The sequence below is a fragment of the Hemitrygon akajei genome, chromosome 3 (genome assembly GCF_048418815.1).
Source record: "Hemitrygon akajei chromosome 3, sHemAka1.3, whole genome shotgun sequence".
Classification (NCBI taxonomy): domain Eukaryota; kingdom Metazoa; phylum Chordata; class Chondrichthyes; order Myliobatiformes; family Dasyatidae; genus Hemitrygon; species Hemitrygon akajei.
In genome coordinates, this window is record NC_133126.1 from 112,696,961 (window position 1) to 112,715,402 (window position 18,442).

At 52.0% G+C, this 18,442-nt stretch overlaps 1 protein-coding gene across 6 annotated transcripts in view; it reads right to left on the reverse strand.

The window, feature by feature from the left end:
• LOC140725299 (anoctamin-7-like) overlaps positions 1-18,442 on the reverse strand; it is a 209,795-nt gene that overhangs the window by 91,498 nt on the left and 99,855 nt on the right. For all 6 annotated transcript variants that reach the window (XR_012098312.1, XM_073040598.1, XM_073040599.1 and 3 more), the window contains one exon: positions 1,625-1,732. Coding sequence is in view for 5 of the 6 variants with exons in the window: in XM_073040598.1 (XP_072896699.1) it covers positions 1,625-1,732 (108 nt within the window). In the remaining variant the exon portion in view is untranslated. The remainder of the gene's footprint in view (positions 1-1,624; positions 1,733-18,442) is intronic.

Genomic DNA, 18,442 nt, shown 5'->3' on the forward strand with positions numbered 1-18,442 from the left:
ATATCATTACCACTTCCCTCGTCCTTGTCTTTACCTTCTGCACCATGGACCCATGCTCAGTGCCGGTAACCTGGTCTCTGGCATTTCCCTGGGAGGTCACCCCCCCACAACAGTGGCCAAAACGGTATATTTATTATGGTTGTGAATGGCCACAAGGGTGCTCTGTGCTAACTGCCTATTCATCATCCCATTCCCTCATTCACCCAGCGATTTGCCTCCTGCAATTTAGGGGTGACATAACCCCATAGTCGTAAGTTCTGGCTGATGCATACATCACATGTCACTTTACTTTGCAAACTATATCTGTGTGTAGCCAGCCCCTTGCTATGGGCCAGCAGCTTGTACTCTGCAGACTATGCTGTTTGCAAAGCTAACCTTTTAACTTCAGACTAATTACTGCTTGTCATTTACATTAAGAACTTAAGGCTGGTTCTTACTTGAATTAATATCTGCTCTAGTCACATAATTCCATAACTTCACAATAATCCCTAACACTGCCCATATGACCTATGCACTTACCACCTCTGGCACTGCTGGTTTCGTGCTGAACCCATTTACAATGCTCACATGACTGGGCCATGAACCATGATGACCTCTGTGCATTCAAAACTACCCCACATTCTCACATTCAACATACTAACTCGCTTCACTTCAATGCTCCCAACAACCTCTGACACGGATGTGCTCAGAACTCTCTGTGACCTGTGAATCAGGACCTCGATGGCTGATGTCCATCTCAAGTGTGATCAGTCCACCTTCAGCAGCAACATACCCTCTCTCATCCCTTGGATTGCTGGCTCCTTGCCCTCCCAGGATGTCACTGAAGTTATCCACCTAGAGAAACAACTCAACACAGTCCACGGAACTGCTCGCTCTGATTCAGCTTCCCGATGTACTTCACACATATCTGCTCCTAGTTAGAGTACCCAGCTCACTAGACCACTCCATCCCCTCACAAGCAACATCCATACTTGTTACCAATGTAGTGTGTGCACAGGAAATCCTTTACCTCGGCAGACGGCAGTGTCTGATACAACAATGCATCGAGGTGACACCACTCAATTCAAAACCTTCACTCATTTATACCATAGCGATTGAAAGCATCACCCAGCCATCTGACGAAAAAGGTCCTGAACTTGCTGGATCTGGGCCATCCGCCTCTGTGGCTGGGTCTTGGGAGAGAGGGCACATGAGCAGTCCAAAATCATGATTGTTCCCTTCAAAGCTTTGGACAATGCCCGATCAACAGATTGCCTGGGGGGTGTTGCAATGTGTGCTTCAGGGTTGCCAGATTGAGAGAAAGTGGTGGGGGAACAATTCACACTGATCAATGCCATGGTACCTTCTCCTGCCTCTTTCATCTGCACAAAATTCACCCTTCACCAAACAAAGCTCCAGCACACCCACAGAATCTTTCATTATGTATCAGCCTCTTTTCTCCACCCTTTTAATTTTCCATTTGTGTCCTGGTAACTGAACAAGTGGGTGGTGGAGGAGGGGTTACTTTGCTCAAGGCAGTGACCAGCAAAGTCAATTTACCACCTGGAGAAGAGAATGGAACTATTAAAGAAAGATTAAAAAGATTTTACTGAACCCCATGCCTGTCCTCCAATGAATCACTTACCTGCAATGGAATGCGCAGGCACAAATTCTCTGCATGATAGCACAGCACTTCCCACGGAGCATTCAGCAAGATGTAGTGGGTCACACTGTTCTCACTCTGCCTCTCGAACTACAGACAAGAGATAAAGGAAATGACCAGATGACCTCCGAAAATCACTGCGGTCTGCCAACCCATCCCTGATTTCCTTTGCTCCATCACTAAGAACTATTCCTTCAACCACCTGGAATTTCCTTCTCTTTTGCCATTCCCTGAAACCAGTTTTGTTCTGCTTTGTTCACTGCACCTCAGGATAAAACTTGATGAAGCCTTGTGACATTTTGCTATATCATGGAGGGTAATCACAGCAAAACGTGATATTTGCGAGTAATCAATACTTTACACTCTCAACTCACGCTAGCTACATATGGCCAAAAACTTAAAAGTTATTAAATTAGATCTTGACTTAGAGGAATAAGTAAAAAAGATAATAGTGTTGATAATAACTCTAATGTCTTCCCTAATTTAGCTTCCACTAAAGTCAATAGTAATCTGCAACCAACGGATTATACATAAAACGTTGCATTTATAGCACAGAGGCCAATCAACCCATGTGTTGGATCTTTAGGAAGTCTCTTTGCTTAATTATATCCTCTCTCCCTTTATCTGCTTAATGTTTTCCCTTTGCAAATAGCTGTTGCGTTTTTTAAAATGCTGGTGCAAATGACTGAGGCAACAACCATTGTGAGTAATTAACGTAAAATGTTAATGGCACGTACCATGAATACACGTGGAGTAAAGATTAACTGTAGTACAGAGGGAAAGTTCAGGAGGATCTGTTGTTAATAAAATTAACCTTCAAAGGTTTCAAGTATAGATGGGTCTGGAAGCTTTACTGCTCGCTCAGGATCACTGGAATATCCACTGATTCAGAAACGATTTTGCCTTTTAAATATGGCTGCAGCAGGGCTGACCCTCAGGGTCTGTAATGAGTTCAGCAGCCCACCCTGCTGACCAGCAGCAGTGATCCCATTTACCTACATTAGGACAGTGTCCTTCAATGACATGTCACTCAAGTGCAGATTCCACCACATTCCCTGGCACTGTGCTCCAGAAAGCAACAATTTTCTATACAAAAAAAACATTCCCCTCAAATCTCCTTTAAATCTCCCTCCTCCCACCTTAAACCAATGCCCACTTGTTTTTGATACCCTTATTGTCGAAATCGATTGACTATCTACACGATCTATGCCTTTGATAGTTGTATATATGTTGTAGTAAGTGTCCACCTTACCTGTTCATTGAAAGCCACTCCCCTGTGCTAGCTAGGGACTAGCACTCCTACTAAATGCTGTTTAGCTGGCAATGTAACAGTGCCGATCGAGTTTAAACCTAGCACACAGAAACCATGCGGTCTCTCGTCCGCTCTCTGTGATCACCACGGACTGGGGGGGTGGTGTCATCTGGTGCCGTGGAAACAGTAAACAGTGGAGGTGTGCTGCTGTAAAGAGGACCTGGGCACAAACTTCAGACAAGTATTTTAAAGTGTTTACTGAATGTTCAGTGTCTGCCTTGTCCTGTAAATAAATAGTTCACCTATTCACTGATAGTGAATATCTTCTGTTTCCACTCACTGAATTTGCTAATCTGATTTCACACTGCAATATACCTCTACAAGGTCACACCTCAGCCATCATCACTCCAGGGAAAACAAACAGAGCCTACCCAAAGTCTCCCCAAGTCAAAGCCCTCCAGACCAGGCAACAGCGATGTTAACTTTCTAGTCAATCACCTCTGCGTCGTCTCCAATGCAACCACATCTTTCACGATCCAGGGCTGAGTGAAGAGCCATTGAAATGGCATCTGCCTTCGACCTGTTGCGATGATAGGCAAATTGGAGTGGATCCAAGTCACTCCTCGGGCAGGAGTCAATATGTTTTATGACCAGCCTCTCAAAGTACTTTGTCACAGTGGACGTTAGCGCCACTGGACGATAGACACTGAGGCAGGTGACCACGTTCACCTTGGTCACCAGTGTGAGTGAATCCTGCTTAAAGCAGAATGGCAAAGCAAGAGGTTGAAGGTATCGGTAATCACACCGCCCAGTTGATTAGCATGTCTTCAGTACTCAGCCTATCCGTCTGGGCTGGATGCATCCTGTCGACTCACGATCTTGAAGGATGCTCTCAAAGTCAGCCCAGAGACTGAAATCACAGGGTGTTGTTGGGAGCCATGAGAGTTTGTGAGGGTGCCTCCATGTTTCATCTGTTGAAGTGAGCATAAGAGCATTGAGCTCATCTGGGAGCGAAACCCGGTCATTTGGGTTGCTTTGTAGGAAACGACGGTTTTCAAGCCCTGTCACTACTGCCGAGCACCCTTCTGTGATTCCAGTTTAGCCCAGAATTGCCACTTCATATGTGAGGTGGCTTTCCAGAGGTCAAACCTGGACCTCTTGTACTTCCCCGGGTTATCATTCCTGAACACCACTGATCTAGCCCTCAACAGTCTGTGAATCTCTTGGCTCATCGAGGGCTTCAGGTTGGGGAAGACTGCATGATTCTGTGGGACACATTCGTCCATGACTGTCTTTCTGTGATAACCATGGCATCTTCATCTTCATTCAGGTCCTCTGATCAATCCGTGAATGTGGCTCAGTCCACTGAGTCAAAGCAATCCCAGAGTCAGGGGTTGGATTGATGGGAGGATAAGTGGGCTAGCATATTTGGTGGACTGAATGGCCTTCTTGCATATTATTAGGAAATGTGGAAAATAAGCACTTTCAATTAGCCAGTTCCTTAGCTTTGGAAACCTTTCCCTAAAGCTCGCCACCTCCGTAACTTCCTATATACCTTTAAAATCATTCTTCAAAGTCATCCTGCATGGGAACAGGACAATTGGCCCACCAAACCCACACCCATTTACACTCATCTCATTTTTTATTCTCCTTACATTTGCATTAACTACATCCAGATTCCTCCACTCACCGACACACTATCAGCAATATAGAGCAGCTAATTAATCTATCAATCGACACATCTTTGGGATGCAGGAACGCCCAGAGGAAATGCAGAGAAGAAATGCAAATTCCATACAGACAGAACTGGAGATCAGCATTGGATTTAAGACTTTGATACCATGAGGTAATAGCTACACCAGCTGGCCCTGTGCCTCTCTGACCAAAAATTTGATCATATACTTGGATTGGTGAAAAGCATCCTGTGACATCAACCAGGGACATTGGCATAAATAAGTTGTTGTTGCTACCTGCTTAATCAAAGCAGGTTATGTGAAAACTTAAGTAAGGTAACAAAGTTTATCCAACATCAAACTTTTTCTGTGGGTGGCTGGGTTTTACTATGTTTATTTAGCCACAGATTAAATATTCTTGAACAGAGAATCTTTTCTCTTTCTGAAGAGACATCTATGTTGTCAGTTGTAGGAAGATACATTTCAGTTTTCCACGTATGTAAGTACCGGTAACTTGTCTTGAGCAACGTGGTACAGATATGTAAATATCTCTTTCTAGCAAGGCCTGCACCAGGTGTGAGCATTTTCTCGCTTTGCACTTGCTCGCACCATGTTCAGAATCAGAATTAATAACACAAGTATATGCTGTAAAATTTGCTGTTTTACAGCAGCAGTATATTGAAACACAAAATAATGAAATACACTATAAATTATATTAACTATAGATTAAAACATTAAATTAAATAAGTAGTGCAAACAGGGGAAAATACTGAGACAGTGTTCATGGGTTCATTGTCCATTCAGAAATCTGATGGCGGAGGGCAAGAAATTGCTCCTGAAACACTGTGTGTGTGTCTTCAGGCTCCCGTACCTCCTGTAGCAATGAGAAGAGGGCATGTGGTGGGTATGGCGGATGCACCTTTTTAGAGATTTTGCCTTTTGAAGGTGTTTTGATGCTGGGAAGGCTAGTGACCATGATAGGGCTGGCAAAGATTACAACTTTCTGTCGCTTTTTCTGACCCTGTGCAGTGGCCTCTCCATACCAGATGGTGATGCAACCAGTTAGAATGCTTTCCATGGTACATCGGTAGAAACTTATGAGTGCCTTTGATGACATACCAAGTCTCCTTAAACTCCTCATGAAACAGCCTGCCATTCTTCTGGTCAAGATAGTGCAATCGAATAACACTACCTCAGGCAACATCTTCCAGATAGTCCACAAAACATTTTCCTTCAGTTCTTTCTTTTTATTTTAAATGTGTTTCTGGTACTGTTAGGGCCTGTGATCTACAGGTTGAAGATCCACTGAGCAACCTGGTGCTTTGCTGTCTCGGAGAAGATTCCAGGAGGCGAGCAGCCTCGTGGCCAAGAAGCTCAGAGACAGGGTGCAAGCTCATGATTGACTCCATTTCTCACTGAGTAAAGCACTGAACCATTGAATGTTCAGTGCTATCTCGCTCGCTGCTGCCAGAGAAAGGTGTCTGTGTGTGATGGTCTCTTCCTCTCCCCTCACTCACTACTCCTGAGGGAAGGCACCAGCTTTCAAATAGTCTCTCTCTCTCTCTCTCTCCCCCCTTCGATGCTGTAGGAAGATGATACCAATGTTCTGGGTCTGTGATTTATAGATTGGACTTTAGTTCACTTGTATTTATTATATTGCGTTTCTGCCCGTTCTTTCTTGTTACAGTTTGCGCAATTTGTTTGCTTTATTGCGCGGGGGTGTTGATGTTTTGTTACCGCTTGTGCGATTTGTTTGATTTTGTGCATGGGCAGTGTTTGATGTTCTTGCCCAGTTTGTACAATTTGGTATATTTTGTGCATGGCGGAGGTTTGATGTTGAATGGCTTTCTTTGTTTCATGACAGTTTGGAGAAGATGAATCCCAGAGCTGTATGCTATCTACATACTTTGATAATAAATGTACCTTGAACCTTCCTTATAATTACATCAATATGCTGGCCCAAGGATAGATCTTCAGCGATCTCAAGACTTGAAACTGCATAGCCTTTCCACAGCTGATCTCTTTAAGGAGATCTGGTGTGTGTTCCCTCAACTTCCCCTTCCTGAAGTCCACCATTACTTCCTTGATTTTACTGATGTTAAGTGCAAGGTTGTTGCTCCAAACCAGCTGATCTACCCCACGTCCGTACACCTCCTCATCGCCATCTGAACCGGCTGATCTACCCCACGTCCGTACACCTCATCATCACCATCTGAACCGGCTGATCTACCCCACGTCCGTACACCTCATCCCCATCTGAACCGGCTGATCTACCCCACGTCCGTACACCTCATCACCATCTGAACCGGCTGATCTACCCCACGTCCGTACACCTCCTCATCACCATCTGAACCGGCTGATCTACCCCACGTCCGTACACCTCATCCCCATCTGAACCGGCTGATCTACCCCACGTCCGTACACCTCATCACCATCTGAACCGGCTGATCTACCCCACGTCCTTACACCTCATCACCATCTGAACCGGCTGATCTACCCCACGTCCGTACACCTCATCACCATCTGAACTGGCTGATCTACCCCACGTCCGTACACCTCATCCCCATCTGAACCGGCTGATCTACCCCACGTCCGTACACCTCATCCCCATCTGAACCGGCTGATCTACCACACGTCCGTACACCTCATCCCCATCTGAACCGGCTGATCTACCCCACGTCCGTACACCTCCTCATCACCATCTGAACCGGCTGATCTACCCCACGTCCGTACACCTCATCATCACCATCTGAACCGGCTGATCTACCCCACGTCCGTACACCTCATCATCACCATCTGAACCGGCTGATCTACCCCACGTCCGTACACCTCATCACCATCTGAACCGGCTGATCTACCACACGTCCGTACACCTCATCCCCATCTGAACCGGCTGATCTACCCCACGTCCGTACACCTCATCCCCATCTGAACCGGCTGATCTACCCCACGTCCGTACACCTCATCATCACCATCTGAACCGGCTGATCTACCCCACGTCCGTACACCTCATCACCATCTGAACCGGCTGATCTACCCCACGTCCGTACACCTCATCATCACCATCTGAACCGGCTGATCTACCCCACGTCCGTACACCTCATCATCACCATCTGAACCGGCTGATCTACCCCACGTCCGTACACCTCATCATCACCATCTGAACCGGCTGATCTACCCCACGTCCGTACACCTCATCCCCATCTGAACCGGCTGATCTACCCCACGTCCGTACACCTCCTCATCACCATCTGAACCGGCTGATCTACCCCAAGTCCGTACACCTCATCACCATCTGAACCGGCTGATCTACCCCACGTCCGTACACCTCCTCATCGCCATCTGAACCGGCTGATCTACCCCACGTCCGTACACCTCCTCATCGCCATCTGAACCGGCTGATCTACCCCACGTCCGTACACCTCATCCCCATCTGAACCGGCTGATCTACCCCACGTCCGTACACCTCATCACCATCTGAACTGGCTGAACTACCCCACGTCCGTACACCTCATCCCCATCTGAACCGGCTGATCTACCCCACGTCCGTACACCTCATCCCCATCTGAACCAGCTGATCTAACCCACGTCCGTACACCTCATCACCATCTGAACCGGCTGATCTACCCCACGTCCGTACACCTCATCATCACCATCTGAACCGGCTGATCTACCCCACGTCCGTACACCTCATCATCACCATCTGAACCGGCTGATCTACCCCACGTCCGTACACCTCCTCACCATCTGAACCGGCTGATCTACCCCACGTCCGTACACCTCATCATCACCATCTGAACCGGCTGATCTACCCCACGTCCGTACACCTCCTCACCATCTGAACCGGCTGATCTACCCCACGTCCGTACACCTCATCATCACCATCTGAACCGGCTGATCTACCCCACGTCCGTACACCTCATCATCACCATCTGAACCGGCTGATCTACCCCACGTCCGTACACCTCATCATCACCATCTGAACCGGCTGATCTACCCCATGTCCGTACACCTCATCATCACCATCTGAACCGGCTGATCTACCCCACGTCCGTACACCTCATCATCACCATCTGAACCGGCTGATCTACCCCACGTCCGTACACCTCCTCATCACCATCTGAACCGGCTGATCTACCCCACGTCCGTACACCTCATCATCACCATCTGAACCGGCTGATCTACCCCACGTCCGTACACCTCATCATCACCATCTGAACCGGCTGATCTACCCCACGTCCGTACACCTCCTCATCACCATCTGAACCGGCTGATCTACCCCACGTCCGTACACCTCATCACCATCTGAACCGGCTGATCTACCCCACGTCCTTACACCTCATCACCATCTGAACCGGCTGATCTACCCCACGTCCGTACACCTCATCACCATCTGAACTGGCTGATCTACCCCACGTCCGTACACCTCATCCCCATCTGAACCGGCTGATCTACCCCACGTCCGTACACCTCATCCCCATCTGAACCGGCTGATCTACCCCACGTCCGTACACCTCATCCCCATCTGAACCGGCTGATCTACCCCACGTCCGTACACCTCCTCATCACCATCTGAACCGGCTGATCTACCCCACGTCCGTACACCTCATCATCACCATCTGAACCGGCTGATCTACCCCACGTCCGTACACCTCATCATCACCATCTGAACCGGCTGATCTACCCCACGTCCGTACACCTCATCACCATCTGAACCGGCTGATCTACCACACGTCCGTACACCTCATCCCCATCTGAACCGGCTGATCTACCCCACGTCCGTACACCTCATCCCCATCTGAACCGGCTGATCTACCCCACGTCCGTACACCTCATCATCACCATCTGAACCGGCTGATCTACCCCACGTCCGTACACCTCATCATCACCATCTGAACCGGCTGATCTACCCCACGTCCGTACACCTCATCACCATCTGAATCGGCTGATCTACCCCACGTCCGTACACCTCATCATCACCATCTGAACCGGCTGATCTACCCCACGTCCGTACACCTCATCATCACCATCTGAACCGGCTGATCTACCCCACGTCCGTACACCTCATCATCACCATCTGAACAGGCTGATCTACCCCACGTCCGTACACCTCATCCCCATCTGAACCGGCTGATCTACCCCACGTCCGTACACCTCCTCATCACCATCTGAACCGGCTGATCTACCCCAAGTCCGTACACCTCATCACCATCTGAACCGGCTGATCTACCCCACGTCCGTACACCTCCTCATCGCCATCTGAACCGGCTGATCTACCCCACGTCCGTACACCTCCTCATCGCCATCTGAACCGGCTGATCTACCCCACGTCCGTACACCTCATCCCCATCTGAACCGGCTGATCTACCCCACGTCCGTACACCTCATCACCATCTGAACTGGCTGAACTACCCCACGTCCGTACACCTCATCCCCATCTGAACCGGCTGATCTACCCCACGTCCGTACACCTCATCCCCATCTGAACCAGCTGATCTACCCCACGTCCGTACACCTCATCACCATCTGAACCGGCTGATCTACCCCACGTCCGTACACCTCATCATCACCATCTGAACCGGCTGATCTACCCCATGTCCGTACACCTCATCATCACCATCTGACCCGGCTGATCTACCCCACGTCCGTACACCTCATCATCACCATCTGAACCGGCTGATCTACCCCACGTCCGTACACCTCCTCATCACCATCTGAACCGGCTGATCTACCCCACGTCCGTACACCTCATCATCACCATCTGAACCGGCTGATCTACCCCACGTCCGTACACCTCATCATCACCATCTGAACCGGCTGATCTACCCCACGTCCGTACACCTCCTCATCACCATCTGAACCGGCTGATCTACCCCACGTCCGTACACCTCATCATCACCATCTGAACCGGCTGATCTACCCCACGTCCGTACACCTCATCATCACCATCTGAACCGGCTGATCTACCCCACGTCCGTACACCTCATCCCCATCTGAACCGGCTGATCTACCCCACGTCCGTACACCTCATCACCATCTGAACCGGCTGATCTACCCCACGTCCGTACACCTCATCATCACCATCTGAACCGGCTGATCTACCCCACGTCCGTACACCTCCTCATCGCCATCTGAACCGGCTGATCTACCCCACGTCCGTACACCTCATCATCACCATCTGAACCGGCTGATCTACCCCACGTCCGTACACCTCATCCCCATCTGAACCGGCTGATCTACCCCACGTCCGTACACCTCCTCATCGCCATCTGAACCGGCTGATCTACCCCACGTCCGTACACCTCATCCCCATCTGAACCGGCTGATCTACCCCACGTCCGTACACCTCATCATCACCATCTGAACCGGCTGATCTACCCCACGTCCGTACACCTCCTCATCGCCATCTGAACCGGCTGATCTACCCCACGTCCGTACACCTCATCATCACCATCTGAACCGGCTGATCTACCCCACGTCCGTACACCTCATCCCCATCTGAACCGGCTGATCTACCCCACGTCCGTACACCTCCTCATCGCCATCTGAACCGGCTGATCTACCCCACGTCCGTACACCTCATCCCCATCTGAACCGGCTGATCTACCCCACGTCCGTACACCTCATCATCATCTGAACTGGCTGATCTACCCCACGTCCGTACACCTCATCCCCATCTGAACCGGCTGATCTACCCCACGTCCGTACACCTCATCATCACCATCTGAACCGGCTGATTACCCCACGTCCGTACACCTCCTCATCACCATCTGAACCGGCTGATCTACCCCACGTCCGTACACCTCATCATCACCATCTGAACCGGCTGATCTACCCCACGTCCGTACACCTCATCATCACCATCTGAACCGGCTGATCTACCCCACGTCCGTACACTTCATCCCCATCTGAACCGGCTGATCTACCCCACGTCCGTACACCTCAACCCCATCTGAACCGGCTGATCTACCCCACGTCCGTACACCTCCTCATCACCATCTGAACCGGCTGATCTACCCCACGTCCGTACACCTCCTCATCACCATCTGAACCGGCTGATCTACCCCACGTCCGTACACCTCATCACCATCTGAACCGGCTGATCTACCACACGTCCGTACACCTCATCCCCATCTGAACCGGCTGATCTACCCCACGTCCGTACACCTCATCATCACCATCTGAACCGGCTGATCTACCCCACGTCCGTACACCTCATCATCACCATCTGAACCGGCTGATCTACCCCACGTCCGTACACTTCATCCCCATCTGAACCGGCTGATCTACCCCACGTCCGTACACCTCAACCCCATCTGAACCGGCTGATCTACCCCACGTCCGTACACCTCCTCATCACCATCTGAACCGGCTGATCTACCCCACGTCCGTACACCTCCTCATCACCATCTGAACCGGCTGATCTACCCCACGTCCGTACACCTCATCACCATCTGAACCGGCTGATCTACCACACGTCCGTACACCTCATCCCCATCTGAACCGGCTGATCTACCCCACGTCCGTACACCTCATCATCACCATCTGAACCGGCTGATCTACCCCACGTCCGTACACCTCATCATCACCATCTGAACCGGCTGATCTACCCCACGTCCGTACACCTCATCATCCCCATCTGAACCGGCTGATCTACCCCACGTCCGTACACCTCATCATCACCATCTGAACCGGCTGATCTACCCCACGTCCGTACACCTCCTCACCATCTGAACCGGCTGATCTACCCCACGTCCGTACACCTCATCATCACCATCTGAACCGGCTGATCTACCCCACGTCCGTACACCTCCTCACCATCTGAACCGGCTGATCTACCCCACGTCCGTACACCTCATCATCACCATCTGAACCGGCTGATCTACCCCACGTCCGTACACCTCCTCACCATCTGAACCGGCTGATCTACCCCACGTCCGTACACCTCATCATCCCCATCTGAACCGGCTGATCTACCCCACGTCCGTACACCATATCATCACCATCTGAACCGGCTGATCTACCCCATGTCCTTACACCTCCTCATCACCATCTGAACAGGCTGATCTACCCCACGTCCGTACACCTCATCCCCATCTGAACCGGCTGATCTACCCCACGTCCGTACACCTCCTCATCACCATCTGAACCGGCTGATCTACCCCACGTCCGTACACCTCATCACCATCTGAACCGGCTGATCTACCCCACGTCCGTATTCCTCCTCATCACCATCTGAACCGGCTGATCTACCCCACGTCCGTACACCTCATCACCATCTGAACCGGCTGATCTACCCCACGTCCGTACACCTCATCCCCATCTGAACCGGCTGATCTACCCCACGTCCGTACACCTCATCCCCATCTGAACCGGCTGATCTACCCCACGTCCGTACACCTCATCATCACCATCTGAACCGGCTGATCTACCCCACATCCGTACACCTCATCCCCATCTGAACCGGCTGATCTACCCCACGTCCGTACACCTCATCATCACCATCTGAACCGGCTGATCTACCCCACGTCCGTACACCTCATCACCATCTGAACCGGCTGATCTACCCCACGTCCGTACACCTCATCATCACCATCTGAACTGGCTGATCTACCCGACGTCCGTACACCTCATCACCATCTGAACCGGCTGATCTACCCCACGTCCGTATTCCTCCTCATCACCATCTGAACCGGCTGATCTACCCCACGTCCGTACACCTCATCACCATCTGAACCGGCTGATCTACCCCACGTCCTTACACCTCCTCATCGCCATCTGAACTGGCTGATCTACCCCACGTCCGTACACCTCATCACCATCTGAACCGGCTGATCTACCCCACGTCCGTACACCTCATCCCCATCTGAACCGGCTGATCTACCCCACGTCCGTACACCTCATCACCATCTGAACCGGCTGATCTACCCAACGTCCGTACACCTCCTCATCACCATCTGAACCGGCTGATCTACCCCACGTCCGTACACCTCATCACCATCTGAACCGGCTGATCTACCCCACGTCCGTACACCTCATCACCATCTGAACCGGCTGATCTACCCCACGTCGATACACCTCATCATCACCATCTGAACCGGCTGATCTACCCCACGTCCGTACACCTCATCCCCATCTGAACCGGCTGATCTACCCCACGTCCGTACACCTCATCATCACCATCTGAACCGGCTGATCTACCCCACGTCCGTATTCCTCCTCATCACCATCTGAACCGGCTGATCTACCCCACATCCGTACACCTCATCATCACCATCTGAACCGGCTGATCTACCCCACGTCCGTACACCTCATCATCACCATCTGAACCGGCTGATCTACCCCACGTCCGTATTCCTCCTCATCACCATCTGAACCGGCTGATCTACCCCACGTCCGTACACCTCCTCATCACCATCTGAACCGGCTGATCTACCCCACGTCCGTACACCTCATCATCACCATCTGAACCGGCTTATCTACCCCACGTCCGTACACCTCATCACCATCTGAACTGGCTGATCTACCCCACGTCCGTACACCTCCTCATCACCATCTGAACCGGCTGATCTACCCCACGTCCGTACACCTCATCATCCCCATCTGAACCTGCTGATCTACCCCACGTCCGTACACCTCCTCATCACCATCTGAACCGGCTGATCTACCCCACGTCCGTACACCTCATCCCCATCTGAACCGGCTGATCTACCCCACGTCCGTACACCTCATCCCCATCTGAACCGGCTGATCTACCCCATGTCCGTACACCTCCTCATCACCATCTGAACCGGCTGATCTACCCCACGTCCGTACACCTCATCCCCATCTGAACCGGCTGATCTACCCCACGTCCGTACACCTCATCATCACCATCTGAACCGGCTGATCTACCCCACGTCCGTACACCTCATCACCATCTGAACCGGCTGATCTACCCCACGTCCGTACACCTCATCATCACCATCTGAACCGGCTGAACTACCCCACGTCCGTACACCTCATCACCATCTGAACCGGCTGATCTACCCCACGTCCGTATTCCTCCTCATCACCATCTGAACCGGCTGATCTACCCCACGTCCGTACACCTCATCACCATCTGAACCGGCTGATCTACCCCAGATCCGTACACCTCATCACCATCTGAACCGGCTGATCTACCCCACGTCCTTACACCTCCTCATCGCCATCTGAACTGGCTGATCTACCCCACGTCCGTACACCTCATCACCATCTGAACCGGCTGATCTACCCCACGTCCGTACACCTCATCCCCATCTGAACCGGCTGATCTACCCCACGTCCGTACACCTCATCACCATCTGAACCGGCTGATCTACCCAACGTCCGTACACCTCCTCATCACCATCTGAACCGGCTGATCTACCCCACGTCCGTACACCTCATCACCATCTGAACCGGCTGATCTACCCCACGTCCGTACACCTCATCACCATCTGAACCGGCTGATCTACCCCACGTCCGTACACCTCATCATCACCATCTGAACCGGCTGATCTACCCCACGTCCGTACACCTCATCCCCATCTGAACCGGCTGATCTACCCCACGTCCGTACACCTCATCATCACCATCTGAACCGGCTGATCTACCCCACGTCCGTATTCCTCCTCATCACCATCTGAACCGGCTGATCTACCCCACATCCGTACACCTCATCATCACCATCTGAACCGGCTGATCTACCCCACGTCCGTACAGCTCATCATCACCATCTGAACCGGCTGATCTACCCCACGTCCGTATTCCTCCTCATCACCATCTGAACCGGCTGATCTACCCCACGTCCGTACACCTCCTCATCACCATCTGAACCGGCTGATCTACCCCACGTCCGTACACCTCATCATCACCATCTGAACCGGCTTATCTACCCCACGTCCGTACACCTCATCACCATCTGAACCGGCTGATCTACCCCACGTCCGTACACCTCCTCATCACCATCTGAACCGGCTGATCTACCCCACGTCCGTACACCTCATCATCCCCATCTGAACCTGCTGATCTACCCCACGTCCGTACACCTCCTCATCACCATCTGAACCGGCTGATCTACCCCACGTCCGTACACCTCATCCCCATCTGAACCGGCTGATCTACCCCACGTCCGTACACCTCATCCCCATCTGAACCGGCTGATCTACCCCACGTCCGTACACCTCATCCCCATCTGAACCTGCTGATCTACCCCACGTCCGTACACCTCCTCATCACCATCTGAACCGGCTGATCTACCCCACGTCCGTACACCTCCTCATCACCATCTGAACCGGCTGATCTACCCCACGTCCGTACACCTCATCCCCATCTGAACCGGCTGATCTACCCCAGGTCCGTACACCTCATCATCACCATCTGAACCGGCTGATCTACCCCACGTCCGTATACCTCATCACCATCTGAACCGGCTGATCTACCCCACGTCCGTACACCTCATCATCACCATCTGAACCGGCTGATCTACCCCACGTCCGTACACCTCATCACCATCTGAACCGGCTGATCTACCCCACGTCCTTACACCTCATCCCCATCTGAACCGGCTGATCTACCCCACGTCCGTACACCTCATCATCACCATCTGAACCGGCTGATCTACCCCACGTCCGTATACCTCATCACCATCTGAACCGGCTGATCTACCCCACGTCCGTGCACCTCATCATCACCATCTGAACCGGCTGATCTACCCCACGTCCGTACACCTCATCATCACCATCTGAACCGGCTGATCTACCCCACGTCCGTACACCTCATCACCATCTGAACCGGCTGATCTACCACACGTCCGTACACCTCATCCCCATCTGAACCGGCTGATCTACCCCACGTCCGTACACCTCATCATCACCATCTGAACCGGCTGATCTACCCCACGTCCGTACACCTCATCATCACCATCTGAACCGGCTGATCTACCCCACGTCCGTACACCTCATCATCCCCATCTCAACCGGCTGATCTACCCCACGTCCGTACACCTCATCACCATCTGAACCGGCTGATCTACCCCACGTCCGTACACCTCCTCACCATCTGAACCGGCTGATCTACCCCACGTCCGTACACCTCATCATCACCATCTGAACCGGCTGATCTACCCCACGTCCGTACACCTCCTCACCATCTGAACCGGCTGATCTACCCCACGTCCGTACACCTCATCATCACCATCTGAACCGGCTGATCTACCCCACGTCCGTACACCTCCTCACCATCTGAACCGGCTGATCTACCCCACGTCCGTACACCTCATCATCCCCATCTGAACCGGCTGATCTACCCCACGTCCGTACACCTCATCATCACCATCTGAACCGGCTGATCTACCCCATGTCCTTACACCTCCTCATCACCATCTGAACCGGCTGATCTACCCCACGTCCGTACACCTCATCCCCATCTGAACCGGCTGATCTACCCCACGTCCGTACACCTCCTCATCACCATCTGAACCGGCTGATCTACCCCACGTCCGTACACCTCATCACCATCTGAACCGGCTGATCTACCCCACGTCCGTATTCCTCCTCATCACCATCTGAACCGGCTGATCTACCCCACGTCCGTACACCTCATCACCATCTGAACCGGCTGATCTACCCCACGTCCGTACACCTCATCACCATCTGAACCGGCTGATCTACCCCACGTCCGTACACCTCATCCCCATCTGAACCGGCTGATCTACCCCACGTCCGTACACCTCATCACCATCTGAACCGGCTGATCTACCCAACGTCCGTACACCTCCTCATCACCATCTGAACCGGCTGATCTACCCCACGTCCGTACACCTCATCACCATCTGAACCGGCTGATCTACCCCACGTCCGTACACCTCATCACCATCTGAACCGGCTGATCTACCCCACGTCCGTACATCTCATCATCACCATCTGAACCGGCTGATCTACCCCTCGTCCGTACACCTCATCCCCATCTGAACCGGCTGATCTACCCCACGTCCGTACACCTCATCATCACCATCTGAACCGGCTGATCTACCCCACGTCCGTATTCCTCCTCATCACCATCTGAACCGGCTGATCTACCCCACATCCGTACACCTCATCATCACCATCTGAACCGGCTGATCTACCCCACGTCCGTACACCTCATCATCACCATCTGAACCGGCTGATCTATCCCACGTCCGTATTCCTCCTCATCACCATCTGAACCGGCTGATCTACCCCACGTCCGTACACCTCCTCATCACCATCTGAACTGGCTGATCTACCCCACGTCCGTACACCTCCTCATCACCATCTGAACCGGCTGATCTACCCCACGTCCGTACACCTCATCATCCCCATCTGAACCTGCTGATCTACCCCACGTCCGTACACCTCCTCATCACCATCTGAACCGGCTGATCTACCCCACGTCCGTACACCTCATCCCCATCTGAACCGGCTGATCTACCCCACGTCCGTACACCTCATCCCCATCTGAACCGGCTGATCTACCCCACGTCCGTACACCTCATCACCATCTGAACTGGCTGATCTACCCCACGTCCGTACACCTCATCCCCATCTGAACCGGCTGATCTACCCCACGTCCGTACACCTCATCCCCATCTGAACCGGCTGATCTACCCCACGTCCGTACACCTCATCCCCATCTGAACCGGCTGATCTACCCCACGTCCGTACACCTCCTCATCACCATCTGAACCGGCTGATCTACCCCACGTCCGTACACCTCATCATCACCATCTGAACCGGCTGATCTACCCCACATCCGTACACCTCATCATCACCATCTGAACCGGCTGATCTACCCCACGTCCGTACACCTCATCACCATCTGAACCGGCTGATCTACCACACGTCCGTACAC